The sequence below is a fragment of the Octopus sinensis genome, linkage group LG1 (genome assembly GCF_006345805.1).
Source record: "Octopus sinensis linkage group LG1, ASM634580v1, whole genome shotgun sequence".
In the NCBI taxonomy this organism is placed as follows: Eukaryota; Metazoa; Mollusca; class Cephalopoda; order Octopoda; family Octopodidae; genus Octopus; species Octopus sinensis.
The window spans coordinates 209,726,215-209,744,422 of record NC_042997.1 but is presented as its reverse complement, the minus strand read 5'-3'; the positions used below and the strand labels follow the sequence as shown (position 1 = coordinate 209,744,422).

The 18,208-nt window shown below is 43.2% G+C and overlaps 1 protein-coding gene across 2 annotated transcripts in view; it reads right to left on the bottom strand.

Moving 5' to 3' along the window:
• LOC115232531 (lysosomal-trafficking regulator) overlaps window positions 1-18,208 on the bottom strand; it is a 268,514-nt gene that overhangs the window by 62,509 nt on the left and 187,797 nt on the right. For both annotated transcript variants that reach the window (XM_029802457.2, XM_036509015.1), the window contains exons 9-19: window positions 18,002-18,198; window positions 16,168-16,234; window positions 15,086-15,195; window positions 10,737-10,905; window positions 8,470-8,673; window positions 7,881-8,046; window positions 5,591-5,726; window positions 5,249-5,423; window positions 4,935-5,128; window positions 3,261-3,536; window positions 1,334-1,561 (exon numbers count right to left, since the gene is read on the bottom strand). In XM_029802457.2, coding sequence (XP_029658317.1) covers window positions 1,334-1,561; window positions 3,261-3,536; window positions 4,935-5,128; window positions 5,249-5,423; window positions 5,591-5,726; window positions 7,881-8,046; window positions 8,470-8,673; window positions 10,737-10,905; window positions 15,086-15,195; window positions 16,168-16,234; window positions 18,002-18,198 — 1,922 coding nt within the window. The remainder of the gene's footprint in view (window positions 1-1,333; window positions 1,562-3,260; window positions 3,537-4,934; window positions 5,129-5,248; window positions 5,424-5,590; window positions 5,727-7,880; window positions 8,047-8,469; window positions 8,674-10,736; window positions 10,906-15,085; window positions 15,196-16,167; window positions 16,235-18,001; window positions 18,199-18,208) is intronic.

Sequence of the window (18,208 nt, the reverse complement as noted above, 5' to 3'; positions counted from 1 at the left end):
GGCAAACGGAAGGGCCACCCCAGGCAGCACATACTCTAGCTACGCTAGTAGTTGAGGGGCTAAAGTGTGATAGAGGGACAAGCACAGGTGTTTGGTGTTGAGGGGAATACATGTCTACCCCTGTTGGAAAGGGAGAAAGGATGGGAGCAATGAGAAGTCAGCAGGTGCCATCGAGGTACAAGAAGGGGAATATAAATATATATATTTTACTCTTCTATTTGTTTCAGTCACTTGACTGGGGTCATGCTGGAGCACTGCTTTTAGTTGAACAATTGACCCCCAGGACTTATTCTTTGTAAGCCTGGTACTTATTCTATTGGTTTCTTTTGCCAAACTGCTATGTTACGGGGATGTAGACACACCAACATTGGTTGTCAAGCAATGGTGGTGGCAGTGGGGCAGGGGACAGACAGAAACACACACACATAAATATATCCATATATATACAATAGGCTTCTTTCAGTTTCCGTCTACCAAACCCACTCACAAGGGTTTGGTCAGCCCAAGGCTATAGTAGACAACACTTGACACTTGCCCAAAGTGCCACACAATGGGACTGAACTGGGAACCATGTGGTTGGGAAGCAAGCTGCTTACCACACAGCCACGCCTGTGTATATATATATATATATATATATATATATATATTCAGGTCTGCCGAAAGGGGATACTTAAGCCCTTCGATCCCTGTGGAGCATAATCCATCAACAACTTTCTCCACTGTCTTCAACTCTAAGCTATCTTTTCTGCTTCTTTCCAGCTGAATCCAGCCTTTTCCGGTTCTGCCCCAGAACCCTCGCCTCCCACTTAGAGAAGCCCCTCATCTCCCAGGCCTTGCTGCCTTTGAATTGTCTAGGTAGGGGATATTGGCTCTATACAAAAACTCTCAGAAGATGTGGTCCATATTGGTCTGGCCCCTAATCTTTGACTTGTCCAGCATGGGCGACCCCTACCAGAGACCTGCACTCCCGTAGCATGGCTCTCTAGGTCACTGAAGCATTCCAGTCATCATATCACAACAAGGACTGGATCTTGTGGTGGTCATAAAGGGCTAACCAGGGGCTAAAAGACCACAAGATTATGCAACCACCCAACCTGCTAGAAATGGCAGTCAAATTTCCTTTATATCACTTTCTATCATCTTAATGAGAGGGAGGTTACATTAGATATCTTGGTACCAGATAGACAATGTCTGATCCAAAGGACATGATGGTCACTGCTGGAATGTATCTGATCAAAGCCTGCTCATTGAGGCTTAACCAAGGGTTAAATAAGCACCACTTTCACCAGAAGAACTAATTAACAAATTAATTAAAACCCATTAAGCTAATTACCTTTAAAATACGGAAAGAAATTAAACTTCTTGAAGTTTCCAAGACTCTGGAAATCATCCGATCTCCTTGAGATTCCATATACTGCAGACACATTGACGGTACTTGTTTGATCATTTGGAACAGAAGGTTTAGGGCCGACGCCTGCAGTTTTTCCATGTCTTGCCGCATCTGTAACAAGTTCAATCCCTGATCGCTGTCATCTGAAGGGAGCCGGCACTTTTCAAATACCTGTAATTATATAAAATAAAGCCACAGTGGTAGTTCATATACAGTGGTGGTGGTGGTGGAAGTAGTAGTAGTATTAGTAGTAGTAGTAGTGATGATTGGTGAGGATGGTAGGCGAGGCAGTTGTGATGGGGATGGTGATGGTGGTGGTGGTGGTGGTAGTAGTAGTAGTAGTAGTAGTAGTGTGGTGGTAGTGATGATTGGTGGTGAGGATGGTAGGCGAGGCAGTTGTGATGGGGATGGTGGTGATGGTAGTAGTACCTGTGGAGGGGTTTGTTGAAAGGGCCATGATAATGGTAAGAATAGCAGAAAAACCTCCCCTATTTTACACAGCCATTGTTTTGATGCCAGAGAGGTTAATGGTATGTAACGGGGTCTTCATGTAGCTGATGTTTTACCATTTATTTTTCAGTCACCATCATAGTTTGAACTGGGGCACACCAAGCTTTTACAGTTAAAAACGTTTGTTAACCTGTAAAATGTGGGAGGTTTTTGCTGCCTATTATCCAAATAATACATAACAATCACTGGAACAGCCTGCTGCAATGATGTACTGGTCTGATCCTAAATCTATTCTCTTTTACCATTCTCTCCACAATTCCTCTCTAAATGGATCAGCTCATCCTCTTCACACGGTCTCTCGATATGGACTAATCCACTCTCTTTGCACCCCTCTACATAGACCAATCCATTTTCTTCACACCTACTCTGCACAAGAACCAGTTCATTCTCTCCACACCTCTCAATATGGACCAGTCCATTCTCTCTACAGGGCAACTGGAAAGTAACTCCATTTTAAAATACTTATAAATTATTTATTAATTGTAATTTTTACGAGAAAATGGATATGAGAAGAAAGCTTTTAGTATGGGGTTTTATTTAAAATTCAATATGGGCTCCAGATGTCGCCACCAGCTTTTTGAGTCTCCCAGGAATTGCATCAACTGATTGCACCAGGAACTCCGATGTGATGGAAAGACTTATAACTTCTCGTATTCGCCCTTCAAGTTCTTCCAAAGTCTTTCGTTTGGTACGGCAGACTTGTTTCTTTAACCATTTTGGCTGACCATTCATGCGGACAACAATGACGCGTCCATCTCCTGGGTAAGCGGGCATTCGGTCATTTGTGAATGATAAGAGCAATATATCATCATCATCATCATCATCATCATCGTTTAACGTCCGCTTTCCATGAGGCTGCACCAGGCCCAGTCTGATCTGGCAGTGTTTCTACAGCTGGATGCCCTTCCTAATGCCAACCACTCTGAGAGTGTAGTGGGTGCTTTTTATGTGCCAGGCAAGGCTGGTAACGACCACAATCGGTTGGTGCTTTTTACGTGCCACCAGCATGGAGGCCAGTCAAGGCGGCGCTGGCAACGGCCACATTCGGATGGTTCTTTTATGTGCCACCGGCACTGGTATCACAACTACAATTTCCATTGATTTTTGATCGATTTCGATAATTAAAGAATAAATTCTCATACCTCAAAAAACAAATACAAAGAAAAAAAATGAGAAAAAAATTTTAATTAATAAATAATTTATAAGTATTTTAAAATAGGGAGCTACGCATCAACCATCCTGTATATCTCTCTACATCAATTTGTCCATTCTCTTCCACTGCTCCACTCAACACATTTGTTCATTCTTCTACACCCCCACCTCTCTACATGGACAAGTCCACTTTCCCCCGCATACTCACCTTTGCAACAAGGAACATAAATACGTTTATTCCTCCCATTTCTTCAGCTGATTGTTCCAGACAATTCTTGAAGCAAGCCAAAATCTCCAGGGATGGTGCCACCTTGACCGGTACAACCAATGGATGTTGTTCAAGGAGATCCCTGGACTGGATCATGGAAGGTGGCAATATTCCAAGGGTGAGCCCGAGGGAGTTTGGAAGCTGGGATGATCCACCAGCACAGTAAAGGCTAAACAATTTCGGGTGTTGTGGGTTGTAGATTAGAATTAGGTTGTTCTGTGGAAACGGAAAGAAATTCCAGAATTAGAATCAAAGAAGCAAGGAATGACAGCAACAACATGGTAGAACAGAATAATTACCGGGACATTAAACAGTATTGCTTCAATGCTATCCTGAACAAAGCTTTATATATATACATGGTCAATCTCAGTGCCACCTGACTGGCTCCTGTGCTGGTGACATGTAAAAAGCACCATTTGAGCGTGGTCGATGCTAGTACCGCCTGACTGGTTCCCATACCAGTGGCACATAAAAAGCACAGTTTAAGCATGGTAGATGCCAGTGCCACTTGACTGACCCTCATGCCAGTAGCATGTAAAAGCACCCACTATATTCTCGGAGTGGTTGGCATTAGGAAGGGCATCCAGCTGTAGAAAGCTTGCAAGATCAGATTGGAGCCTTGTGCAGCCTCCTGGCTTACCAGTCTTCAGTCAAACTGCCAGCATGGAAAATGGACATTAACCGATGATAATGATGTGTGTGTGTGTGTGTGTGTGTGTGTGTGTGTGTGCGTGCATGTGTAAGTACGTGTGATAGATGGAAATGAGCATCAAGGTCATGCATGTGGTATCCATTTCCAATCTTCCATGAACACATGTCTGGCCATGGAGGGAAATTTTACCTTCCTTGGAAACAGGCGAGGGTTGGTGACAGGAAGGGCACCCAGCCACAAAAAAATCTGCCTCAATGAATTCCATTTGACTCTTGCAAGCATGGAAAAGCAGACATTACAACAATGATACTTCCAAAACCAAAGTTCATGTTTTACCTCACTCTTTAATACACCCTGTTTTTCTCCTCCAAAGTATGTTGCTGTGATTTAGATCTTGTAACAACTGCTATTGCTTGTTTGTTTGTTGGGCAAAGCGGTCTTCGTCCCAGTGTAGTGGGAGAAGTCCGAAACGTGGTCCTTTGCTATTCGTAAGACCCACAGAAGAGAAAGCAGGTCAACCCCCGACACCGAGAGCATCGACGGATGGATGAATGCACATCCAGGCTCAGCGGTTGCGTAGGAAGTTGGGGACAAGAAACAGGAAGAAAGAGTGAGAGAAAGTTGGAGGGAAAGAGTACAACAGGGGTCGCCACCACCCCCTGCCGGAGCCTTGTGGAGCTTTAGGTGTTTTCGCTCAATAAACACACACAACGCCCGGTCTGGGAATCGAAACCGCGATCCTCCGACTGCGAATCCACTGCCCTAACCACTGGGCCATTGCGCCTGCACTGCTGCTGCTGCTGTTAAGACATTAGATATTGAAGTTATGGAGAAACTAGGCAACTTTAAGGAAGTGGTGACAAGGGAGAGAAATTATACCCCAGACTGCATCTTGGAAGAAGTCTTTGTAGATTTAAGAAAATAGGAATTTCTTGAACACAAGAATCATCAAAGGAACTTACTCTAGCAGTGTCCAGATTTACTTGATTGATGCCAACCAAAGTGTCTGTGGAAACTCCAGAGAAACAAACAACATTCTTGAACAGTTGAGGAATATAAGATGCCGCCTGCTCAGAACAGTCACACTTGCTGATTGAGGAACAGTTGGGGCCAAGAGCATGGAGATGAAAGCAGATCTCTTGGGATAAGTTAGCACCTGAAGAATGAGAGAAATAATAAAAGAATTCAGACAACATTTTTAGAGAAGAGGAGAGCAGTTAAGGTCAAGAGATCAGAGATGGAAGCAGATCTTTTAAGACAAGAACAACAAGAGTACCTTTAAAAAGCATGAGTGGACCAAGATACCAAGACTTCTTGCGATTAAGCAAATGGTTCCTGTAATTCCTTGTGTGTCCCAAGTAGACAGTCGGTTCTAGCTGGGTCATACGAATGTCTCTGGAATGATCCAATACCATTTCCTGAGACCACCAGCCATCCAGCACAATGGAAACCTGAAACAGATACAACATACAGGTAAGTCAGTTAAAACAAATGTGTTTAGTCAGGCAAGGCAAGAGTCTTCAGACCAGGTAACTGTCATCAGATGGGAAGAATGCCTTCAGGTGAGGCGAGTGTCTTGAGTAAAACTTTCAAAGAGGTGCCGACAGACAGTTCTTACCTTTCCTGACAGGATGTTTTCATCAAGGACTTCACGATACTGCAATATCAAGTGGTGCCACCGATTCGTGTTGAGTAAGCTTGGAGCAGAACATTCTTTCAGGATGACTGTACTACCTGACGCCAAACTAGTTAATCTGAAATTAAAAAAAAAAAAAATTACAATTAAAAGTAGCAGCAGCAGCAAACTCTTGGAATCCCATAGTTCCAGGATAAATCATTGCCAAAGGTCAGCTTAATTCATTTATTTATCCAGCAGTCCCAAGTGATCAAAAGTTCTTCCATAGATGTAACATGACATCAGCATCATCGTTTAACGTCTGTTTTCCATGCTGGCATGGGTTGGATGGTTTGACTGAGGTCTCAAGAGCCAGCGGTTGCACCAGGTTCCAATCTGATCTGGCAAGGTTTGTACAGCTGGATGCCCTTCCTAACACCAACCACTCCAAGAGTGTAGTAGGTGCTTTTTATGTGCCACTGGCACAAAAGCCAGTCAGGTGGACCTGGCATTGATCAAGTTCGGATGGTGCTTTTTACGTGCCACTAGTACGAGAGCCAGGCAGGCAGACCTGGTATCAACAAACATTTGGAAGGTGCTTTTTACATGCCACCGACACAGGAGCCAGTCTGGGGGTACTGGCATTGGCCATGGTTCAGTTGGTACTTTTTACTTGCTACTGGCACAGGAGCAAGTCAGGTGGACCTGGCATCGACCACATTTGGATGGTGCTTTTTACATGCCAATGGCACGGTAGCCAGTCAGGGGGCACTGGCCACAGCTACAATATTGGTTTTACTCGACTCAACAGGTCTTCTCAAGTATATCATATCACCTGATGCATCAGGGGTATTCTTAACAGGGCTGGACATGCCTGGTTGCGATCTCACTTTAGTTGCTGGGTCTTCTCAATCACAGCGTATCTCCAAAGGTCCCGGTCTCCTGTCATTGCCACTATGAAGCCCAATGTTCAAATAAAATATAAATATATATGTGGAGGAGGAAGGGAGTGTCAATTGTTATGTCTTTGATATTTCGACAAACAGTGATTAAAACTGGAGTGAATGAGTGACAGGTATCTTCTCTGCAGCAAGACACCCATTCCTGTCCTTCAGTCATACTTTAGCCTCTGAACATCGGACATAAAAACCACCTCCCCACCCCCTCTCAAATACCCACCCATGTACTTAGTTACAGAGGCTTTTCTCTTTCCGGTTATTTTCTGTCTTACAAGTTAATTGGTGACCTCCCCAGTGCTGGTGGCACAAAAAGTGCACCCAATACAATGTGTAAAGCGGTTGGTATTAGGAAGGTCTCCCAGCTGTAGGAACCATGTCAAAGTTGACATCAGATGCAGAAGTGGCTGTGTGGTAAGTAGCTTGCTTACCAACCACATGGTTCCTGGTTCAGTCCTACTGCGTGGCACCTTGGGGAAGTGTCTTCTACTATAGCCTCGAGCCGACCAAAGCCTTGTGAGTATTTATCTACCAACGTGGTGTTGAACACTCATTCTCACAGTTCAGTATTAGTGTGTGTGTGTGTGTGTGTGTGTCCATCCTTGTCTTGACATCATGTGATGGTTGTAAATGAACGTCCTTGTCATACAAGCGATCTTATTTGCAGTCTTCTTTGTTGTTTCCAGTTTTCTTTGAAAAATGTGTCTAGACATGGGAAAAACATTACTTTGGCAACAGGAAGGACATCCAGGGGTAGAAAATCCACCTCTATGATGAACTCTGCCCCCAATGCATGCAAACATGGAAAATGAATCATCATCATCATTTAGTATCTGTTGTCCATGCTGGCATGGGTTGAATAGTTTGACCATGGCTGGCAAGCTGGAAGGTTGCACCAGACTCCTGATTTGGCATGGTTTTCTACAGCTGGATACCATTCCTAAAACCAACCACTCTGAGAGTGTAATGGGTGCTTTTACATGCCACAGCACAGGTGCCATTTGAGTGGCACCAGTATCTGTCACAACTGCGATTTTGCTCAGCTTGATGGGTCTTCTTCTCAAGCATGACATAATGCCAAAGGTCTCGGTCATTGCCTCCGTGAGGCTCAACACTCGAAAGAAACTCAGCCACTTTGCCTCCATGAGGCTCAACACTCGAAAGGAACTCGGCCACTTTGCCTCCATGAGGTTCAACACTCGAAAGGACCTCAGCCACTTTGCCTCCATGAGGCCCAAGGCTAACAAAAACGATGATGATGCTGGCATTATATTGAAGGCATCATGAATAACCAGACTTAGTAACTGAAAAAAAAAAACAGAAAGTGAGAAACAAACCTGACAACAAGGGTTCCAATGCAGGGGTCAGCCCATATCTCAAACATCTTTTCTTCTGTGCCTACAGAGAAAATGTGTAGACATTCGTTGCTAATGTAAGAAGCTGCATCAGGGGTCTGATGAGATAGATTCGACCTCAACCAGGTCTTGTGGTGGTCACCATTGTCTGAAGAATTAAGAAAACATTTGGAAATTGAATTTTGGTAAAATGTAAGAAAATTCATCATCATCGTTTAACGTCCGTTTTCCATGCTAGCATGGGTTGGACAGTTCGACCAGGGTCTGGGAAGCCAGAAGGCTGCACCAGGCTCCAGTCATATCTGGCAGTGTTTCTACAGCTGGATGCCCTTCCTAACGCCAACCACTCCACGAGTGTAGTGGGTGCTTTTTACGTGCCACCCGCACAGGTGCCAGGGGAGTCTGGCATCGGCCACGATTGGTTGGTGCTTTTAATGTGCCACCAAACAGAAATGCAAAATCTTTCTTGGAGAGAACTGAAAAGAGTGACAGTGATGATGATGACGATGATGGTGATGATGACAATGATGATAAACCAAAAGAAGAGAATGAGGTTGCTCTATTGACTCACCAAACATGTCCGTCGAATCCTGCATCACCTTCTCCTTCGATCTGGTTCCTGGAATCCATTGGTCAGGTAGAACCTCGTCGCCAAGCTGTAACCATAGTGACACACTGAAGCCATTCTGGTAGGGTGGCCACGGTAATAGATTGGACACTTGCATTGTGACTGGTGCTAGACTGATCACCTTTGGACTGCTGCCAGGGTGGACATCTGGAAAAGAATTGTAGGGTGAACAATGGTTAACAAGGTGTGGGCAGGGGGTGAGATAGGGTCTGTGCTGATCCAGCTGACTTAAGAGGGAGAGTAGTCCAACCACGACCCTCTCATCTTTGGTGAACATCTGGAAAAGAATTGTAGGGTGAACAATGGTTAACAAGGTGTGGGCAGGGGATGAGATAGGGTCTGTGCTGATCCAGCTGACTTAAGAGGGAGAGTAGTCCAACCATGACCATCTCATTTTTTTTTTTAAATTTAATATATCTTGGACTACATCATGCAATTTATCCAACATTGTTTAAAGCAGTAAGGTGCTATTCGATTTGAGGAAGATTTGGCTACTATTTCTAGCAGACAGATGAACTCCACAGATCAATGATTCTCAACCATTTTTCTATCTAAGGAGCCCCTTTATTACTATTTTACTCTGGTGGAGGGTTCTGAGAAGGGGTAGAATCTTCAGGTCCTTCCTGCATAAGATTCTAACCAAAGCAAGTCATTGCATTTTCCTAGCAGATTCCTAAGCAACTCAGTCCATGGACATTATCGAACCACTGCGTTCTTGGTCGTCTGAGTATGCAGACACACTCGTCCTGCATCCCAATTCTCACGGGATGCCCCTCAGAGTTGCCAGCTTCCGCAATAATGGCTCGAGAGTCAATATGTAGAGAAGTGACAAGACGGACCGAACGTGCAATGTCGAAAGGTCTCGATAGATGTCCATTTACGTTAATTACCGAACGGATACCTCTGTACAAAGCAGCTATCCAGCCACGGAAGACGGTACCAAAACCAGCTGCTCTGAGGACGGCCTCCAAGTATCGATGGTCTACCCTATCGAAAGCTTTCGATTGATCCAAATTGATCAGGGCCCCACCCATGCCAGGTTCCTTAACTACCCTGTCTATGATGTAGCGCATCAGGTGGAGGTTGCCATGGATGCTCCAGTTTTCAACTGGTTCGGTCAGCTTGAAGAATTTGTCTTGCAATTCTTCCCTATGGCATTCTACTCCCATGTCCGCAGTACCAGAGTTGTGACCTTTCAATGCAGAAAAATAGCAGCTCAACCGGGAGAGCATCCTTCATCTCCAAGCTACATACCCTATTGGGAAACATTACAACAACTATTACTGGAGAAAGTTATGGTATTGGCCATACTATTATGATGTTGTTATACATCATCGTCGTTTAACGTCCGTTTTCTATGCTGGCATGGGTTGGACGGTTTGACTGGGGGCTGGCAAGCCAGGAGGCTGCACCAGGTTCCAGTCTGATCTGGCAGTGTTTCTACTGCTGGATGCCCTTCCTAACGCCAACCACTCCGAGAGTGTAGTGGGTGCTTTTTACATGCTACTGGCACAGGAGCCAGACAGGGCAAGGGGGATGGCATTGACCATATTCAGATGATGCTTTTTACGTGCTAGTGGCATGGGAGCCAGTCAAGCTAGCATCAGTTACGCTTGGATGGTGCTTTTTACATTCCACTGGCAACAGGAGCCAGTCTAGGCGAGGGGGTCTGGTACTGACCATGTTTGGTGGTGTTTTTTATGTACCACTGGCACGGGAGCCAGTCAAGCTGGCATCGACCACGTTCAGATCGTGCTTTTTACATGCCACCAGCACGGGGAGCCAGTCAGGCAGCACAAGCAATGACCGACTCATGTATGGGCACAATGTGCTTCACACCGTTTTAGCTCTTGAATGACGCCACTCCACTGGCAAGGTGGGGTGGCCAACATTCCCCATGATTAGAAGAGTTTTCCATCGCAGGGTGGTTATCCATTTACAGCTGAATGGACTGGAGCAACGTGACATGAAGGGTTTTGCTCAAGAACACAATGCACCATCCGGTCCAGGAATTGAACCCATGGTCTAGCAATCAGGAGTGCAACACCCTAACCACCAGGCCAATTGCTTTCACACTGGAGAAAATGCCACCTAAATATTGCCTTCATGACTTCTCGAAATATTGTTTTTGTGAGGAAAAGTGAAGAAGACACAAAAATAAATTAACAAAATAAATAATGAAAAAATGAAAAAAAAAAGAGATAAAATACCATTATCACAGCCAGACTCCATCTTGTGTTTGCTGCTGCTGTTGATGCTGCTGCTGCCGTTGTAATTAGAGTTGCTTGAATCCTGTCTCGTTACCGGGAACTGGACATAATGAGTTGGTGACACTCTATAGTTTTCAACAATCCCTGTTAGGGTGGACAGCAGTAAATCCTGACAAAGAGACAATTACAGACCATTAATTAGCATTTTTAAATCATCATCATCATTTTTATTATTATCATTATTATTATTACTATTATTATTATTATTATTATTATTATTATTATTTTTATTATTGTTAGGTGTCGAGATGGCAGAATCATTAGCAGGTTGAACAAAATGCTTAGCGGTATTTCACCCATTGCTACGTTCTGAGTTCAAATTCCACCGAGGTCAACTTTACCATTCATCCTTTCAGGGTCGATAAATTAAGTACCAGTGAACACTGGGGTCACTGTAATAAACTAGTCCCCTCCCAGTAAATTTCAGGCCTTGTGCCTTTAGTAGCAAGGATTATTATTATTATTATTATTATTATTATTATTATTATTATTTAAGGTGTGAATCTGGCAGAGTCGTAAGTATGCCAGGCAAAATGCTTAGTGGCATTTTGTTCATCTTTACATTCATCATCATCAACATCGTCGTTGTTTAGTGTCTGCTTACTATGCTGGCATGGGTCGGGTGGTTTGACAGGGGACTGGCGAACCAGATGGCTGCACCAGGCCCAGTCTGATCTGCCAATGTTTCTACAGCTGGATACCCTTCCTAACGCCAATCACTCCAATGGTGTAGTGGGTGCTTTTTACATACCTCCAGTATAGGGGCTAATCTGGGGGCACTCTGAGCTCAAATTCTGCTGAGGTTGATTTTGCCTTTCATTGTCTCAGGGTCAACAAAATAAGTACAAGTTAAAACTGGGGCCAATGCAACTGACAACCCTCACTCCCAGGAAATTGATGGCCTTGTGTCAAAACTTGAATCCATTATTGCTGTTGTTGTTGTTTATTGTTGCTAAGACCTGTTGAACTGAGTGAAATCATGGCTGTGGCCAATGCCAGTGGCACCTGACTGGCACTTGTGCCGGTGGCATGTAAAGAGCACCATTCGAGTGTGGCCAATGCCAGTGTCGCCTGACAGGCACCTGTGCTGGTGGCACACAAAGAGCACCATTCGAGCCTGGTTGATGCCAGTGACACGTAAAAAGCACCCACTATATTTTCAGAATGGTTGGCGTTAGGAAGGGCATCAAGCTGTAGAAACCTTGCCAGATCAGATTGGGGCCTGGTGCAGCCACCCGGCCCACCAACTCTCAATCAAAATATCCAACCCATACCAGCATAGAAAGCCGATGTTAAACGACAATGACAATGATGATGATGATGATGACAATGATGATGATGATTAAGGCAGAAAGCTGGCAAAAGCATCAGCATACCAGACAAAACGCTGTAATCAATTAATTCCCTCCCTAAAAATGTAGGCCTTGCGCCAAAATTTGAAACTATTAAATGCAGAAAGATGGCAGAACCATTACTGCTTTGGATGAAATGCTTAACTGCATTATTTCCAATTCTTTAAATTCTTTGTTTGGGACCTCAAGAGTCGTAATGATGCCATCATGATATACACACAGAGGAGTGGCTGTGTGGTGAGAAGCTTACTTCCCAACCACATGGTTCCGGGTTCAGTCCCACTGTGTGGCACTTTAGGGGCAAGTGTCTTCTACTACAGCCTCGGGCCAACCAAAGCCTTGTGAGTGGATTTGGTAGACAGATACTGAAAGAAGCCCATTGTATGTATGTATTTGTGTGTCTGTGTTTGCCTGCCCACCATTGCTTAACAACTGATGATGGTGTGTTTACCTCCCAGTAACTTAGCGGTTTGGCAAAAGAGACCGATAGAATAAGTACTAGGCTTACAAAGAATCAGTGCTGGGGTCGATTTGTTTGACTAAAGGTGGTGTTCCAGCATGGCTGCAGTCAAATGACACTCAAAGGTGGTGGTGCAAAACCAAACGAGAGATGAAGTCTACCACACTAAAACAAGTGTTGTCCAGCTGAGGGACTCCTGCGTAGTTTCTGTTAGCCCAGTCTCACTGAGAAAGCTAAAAAGCTTTGATTAACCCAAGGCTGAAGTAGAAGAACTTGCCCAAGGTACAGCAGAGATGGGTTGAACATAGAACAACTTCATTTAAAAGTGAACTTCTTAACACCATGGCTATGCCTGCACTCACTGAGATGTTGTGACATTCATACCTTTCCCAAGAACATGAGGAGTGGAAGAAAATAGAATAAGGGATTCATGCTGACTAAAAGACTAACGAGAGCAGAACTGCACATATTCCACCACTGTTTTGGTGCTACAAATTATCCCTCTCTTTGGAACCACTTCCTTCATCACCTCTCCTGCATTCTCAACATCATCCCTCAGCACTTTTTTTTCCAGTAAATTCCCCTTTTCCTCTGAATACATTCTTATATCTACCATTCACAGCCACCACCTCTACCCTATTTTGTTTTTGTTGTTGATCACTACATCCACCCCTACATGCCTCTCATCTCCATCTCTATCACTCTGCATCTTCTCTCTAGCCAACACTTCATGTCATCTTATTTCTTATTTATCTCCAGTTTTATTACACTGTTGCTTTCTCCTCCCCATCCATTTTGTGAATTGTGACATTCACCTCATCCTCCCTCACTCACGTTTTCTTTTATGCCTCACCCAACCCAACTGGCAATTCACCATTGACCATATTTCCACCCCAGTTCACCATTCACTGCATTCACCTCTATCTCCATCTCCAACTGTCTGTCACTTTTCTCTCACACTGTCTTAAACCTATCCACTATATTCTCTCTTACATCCACCTTCTGGTACCTTAACCCTTCTATTACCATATTTCTGTTGAGATGCTGTGTGTTTCTTTCAATTAATTTTAAATATAACAAAGAATTTAGTAAAATAACTTGGTTATCATTAAGCTAGTGTCAGGAACATAAATTGTGACTAAGGTTTGGTGGAAGATTTTAATTGAGAACTTTTGAAGACAAGACATTTGTACTCAGAGCCAGAGGTGGTTTTAGCCAGGTTGGTATCGAAAGGGTTAAATTAATCATTTGTTAACTTTTTTGTCACCATATTTCTGTTGAGATGCTCTGTATTTCTTTCAATTAATTTTAAATATAACAAAGAATTTAGTAAAATAACTCAGTTATCATTAAGTTAGAGTTAGGAACATAAATTGTGACTAAGGTTTCATAATTGAAAATTTATGAAAACAAGACATCTGTGCTATAGAGCCAGAGCTGGTTTTAGCCGGGCTGGTAACGAAAGGGTTAAATTAATCATTTATTAATCCTTTTGTCTGTTGAAATGCTCTGTGTTTCTCTCAATTATTTTAGATATAACAAAGAATTTAGTAAAATAACTTAGTTATCATTAAGCTGGTGTTAGGAACACAAATTGTGACTTAGGTTTGGTGGAAGATTTTAATTCAAAACTTATGAAAACAGGACATTTGTACTCAGAACCATTGCCGGTTTCAGCCGGGTTGGTAACGAAAGGGATAAAGGTACAAGAGACCTTGTCTCCACCATCCTTTATCTTTTTCTATCTGTTCCTATCCTTCTATCATACTTTAGCCTCTCAACACCTGACGCAATGCCCCTCCTTCAATACTGATCTCCCACATAGTCGTAGGGATCGTGTCTCATGAATTATGAATAAAAAAAGGTATCCAGTACTCCCTGTGAAGTGGTTGACATTAGGAAGGGCATCCAGCTGTAAAAAAACCATGCCAAAGCAGACAGTGGAGCTTGGTGCAGTCCTACCAGCTCCTACAATCAACCAATGCCAGTATGGAAGACAGACATTAAATGATGATGAAGATGATGATGAAATGCCAGTGACAGACATCTTATCTACTTCATCATCTCCACTCAAAGTGCAGGATGAATTACATGTATTTCGTCTGCTGTTATGTTCTGAGTTCAAATTCCGCCGAGGTTGACTTTGCCTTTCATCCTTTCGGGGTCGATAAATAAAGTACCAGTTACGCACTGGGGTCGATGTAATCGACTTAATCCTTTTGTCTGTCTTTGTTTGTCCCCTCTGTGTTTAGCCCCTTGTTGGCAAAAAAAGAAATATATATAATGCAGAAATAAATGAGAAAAGAGAGATGGATAGAATTACAATGGGCAGAGAATACAATAAGACTGACAGAACAGACAGACAGAAGGGTGCCATTACACAACTGCCACAGACACTCGTGTGATACAAAAAAAAATAATAATAAAAAAAACCCATGAAGATTACAAATGTGAAGAATGTGGATGGTGTAACTTACATAGGGAGAGCCATCTTCCATGAACAGACGTAGAAGCAGCTTCAGTTCAGCAGCAGTTATCTGGTTCTGTGCTAACTGTTGGATGTATGTGAACAGCAAGATCTGGGTTTCTGGAACAGAAGAACAACATTTACACTTAATGCAGTGATTATCAAACAATGTCTACACACGGCTACACACACAGCCGTTAGCGTTTAACCCTTTAGTGTTTGCATTATTCTGCCAAAACTAATTCTTTTTTATCCACGTTGTTTTGAACTAATCAGGCATTATCTTGTAGCTATGAGATTTTTATGAGGTAGCTGTTAATTTTTAAAACGATATTGTAGGGTTGGTGTGAGAGACCAGATCTGGCCAGTTTGAACATAAAACAGGCAGAATACTTTTGGCCGGATTTGGCCGGTTTAAATGCTAAAGGGTTAAAATGGCCACATCAAGCCTAAATATTCTACCTGTTTTATGTTCAGACTGACCAGATCAGGCCTGTCACACCTACCTTGCAATGTCATTCTAAAAATAGACAATCACATCATTGAAAGCTTGAAGTTATGAGATAATACATGATTAATTCAAAACAATCATCACCATCACCGTTTAATGTCCACTTTACATGCTGGCATGGGTTGGACGGTTTGATTGAGGGCTGCATCAAGGGTTCTCTTAAATGGACCAGACATGCAACACTGGCATCGGCCATGGCTGCGATCACACTTTCATTGTCGGGTCTTCTCAATCACAGCGTATCTCCAAAGGTCTCAGTCTCCTGTCATTGCCTCTGTGAGGCCCTATATTTGAAGGTCATGTTTCACCACCTCATCCCATGTCTTCCTGGGTCTATCACTTCCAGAGGTTCCTTCCACAGTTAGGGTGTGGCACTTCCTCACACAGCTGTCCTCATCCATACGTAACACATGACCATACCAGCACAGTCGTCTCTCTTGCACACCACATCTGATGCTTTTTATGTCCAACTTTTCTCTCAGGGCATTCGTACACTGCCATGAATGACCACCGACATTACACAAATTAAACAAGTCAAATGTTACAAAACTATAAAAAAGCAAAAGAAAATATTGAATTACCTTTATTTATGGAGGTCTTTCCTAGGAGATCTTCTTTCATCCCATTGAGTATAAGTCCAGCAATACCCTGCCCATGCAACAATGCGATTTTATTTAATACAGATTCTTGCAACAGAATGGATTGTAATAAAAATCAAATTTATATCAATGCCTTCTCTCTCCGTGTCTCTCTCTCATACATTTGTAAGGGTGTGTGTGTGTATGCAAGCATAGGGAAACGGAGGCATTCAAGTAGATATATTGAAGGAGACTTTTGATGGCTGGATGCCTTTCCTGTTGCCAAACTTCGCTTGCTTCCAAACAAGAAAACATTTCAAAGTCAGACATGGAAATTCATGACAGAGACAATCATTTACAATACTCACACAAAGTCAAAATAAAGGAGACACAAACACACATATACAATATATATATATAATGTGTGTGTGTGTGTGTGTGTGTGTTGGTTTGTTATTGGGAAGATCAACAAGAAACATACACCATTCAGTGAGAGAGAAATATTTAATAAAGACAGAATTAAATGTGAGCTACAATAAGTTTCATGCTCTGATGCTACAAAATGTTTATTAAATTATACACACACACACACACACACACAGAGTTTCCATTCATTACTACTCACCCAGTACCTTGAGGTACCACCCAGACACCCTTATTACCACTATTTATGTCTTTGGTGGTGTTACTGATTCATTCTCACTCTCTCTCCTAAATGTGGGTAGCCACGTAGCTCCGCTGCAACAACCTGTTCAACCTCTTTCTTCATACCTTCACCCCTGTCTAACATAAGGGCACATTCCCATCTCCCTCCTTGGGAGCCGCATAGCATCCTAAATAGTGCCAGTGGCACCAAAAAAAGCACTCAATACACACTGTAAAATGGTTGGCATTCGGAAGGGCATCCAGCCATAGAAACCATGTTGAATGGTCAATGCTTACCCAGGCGGATGTGTGTTAACGAAGGTACTACACCCCACAAACACACACAGCTCCCAGGTGTGGCTGGATAATTCAAGGTATTATTATATGCTCACCATCCATGCTTCCCACTATATAAATACACAATCAATGCAACGTGTGATATTCAGTCGCATCCTTTTTTTATTCCAAGTTCAAATCTCACTGAGCTCAATCTACTTTGTCTTTTGTTTTTCTGGGGTCACTAAAATATATACCAGTTAAATATTAAGGGTACTTCAATAGCTTTGCCCGACCCAAAAGGCATGACGTCACGTAGTTGTGAAGAATCAGTTTTAACACTTGAGAGTTATCTCCCTTGAGAGTGATTACCTGACATGGCTAAATTGATCCGTGATAGTTCTCAATATCTACATTTACTCTCCTATTACTACCTCGCCGTGAAGGCGCGTGGCTTAGTGGTTAGGGCATTCGGCTCACGATTGTAAGGTTGTGAGTTCGATTCACGGCGTCGCGTTGTGTCCTTGAGCAAGACGTTTTATTTCACGTTTGCTCCAGTCCACTCAGCTGGCAAAAATGAGTTGTACCTGTATTTCAAAGGGCCAGCCTTGTCACACTCTGTGTCACGATGAATCTCCCTAAGAACTACGTTAGGGGTAAATGTGTCTGTGGAGTGCTCAACCACTTGCACGTTAATTTCATGAGCAAGCTGTTCCGTTGATTGTATCAGCTGGGACCCTCGTCATCGTAACCGACGGAGTGCACCTACTACCTCGCCATTGACCCTGTCAAGTCGTAGTCCTATTTTAGCAGGAATAGATTAAACCTCGATTCACACACGCACCCTCTCTTTATTGTTCAGACCCTTACTAGCCATCCTCGAATGCCCCATACTCCGGAGATTACCCATCCTTACCTCAGAACTCATAGCTTGCATGGCACCCTCATCTTCACGACATGTCTGTACTAACTGGTAAAGAATGCGGTGGAATATTCCTTGGCCATATCCTTCTCTGTTCATGTGAATCATCAATTCAATAATGAGGCGGTAGACGGAAGCAAAATGAATCTGGGTGAGGTAGAGATCTGATTCCTTGCTCCGAGATGGTTTACCTGTTGATAT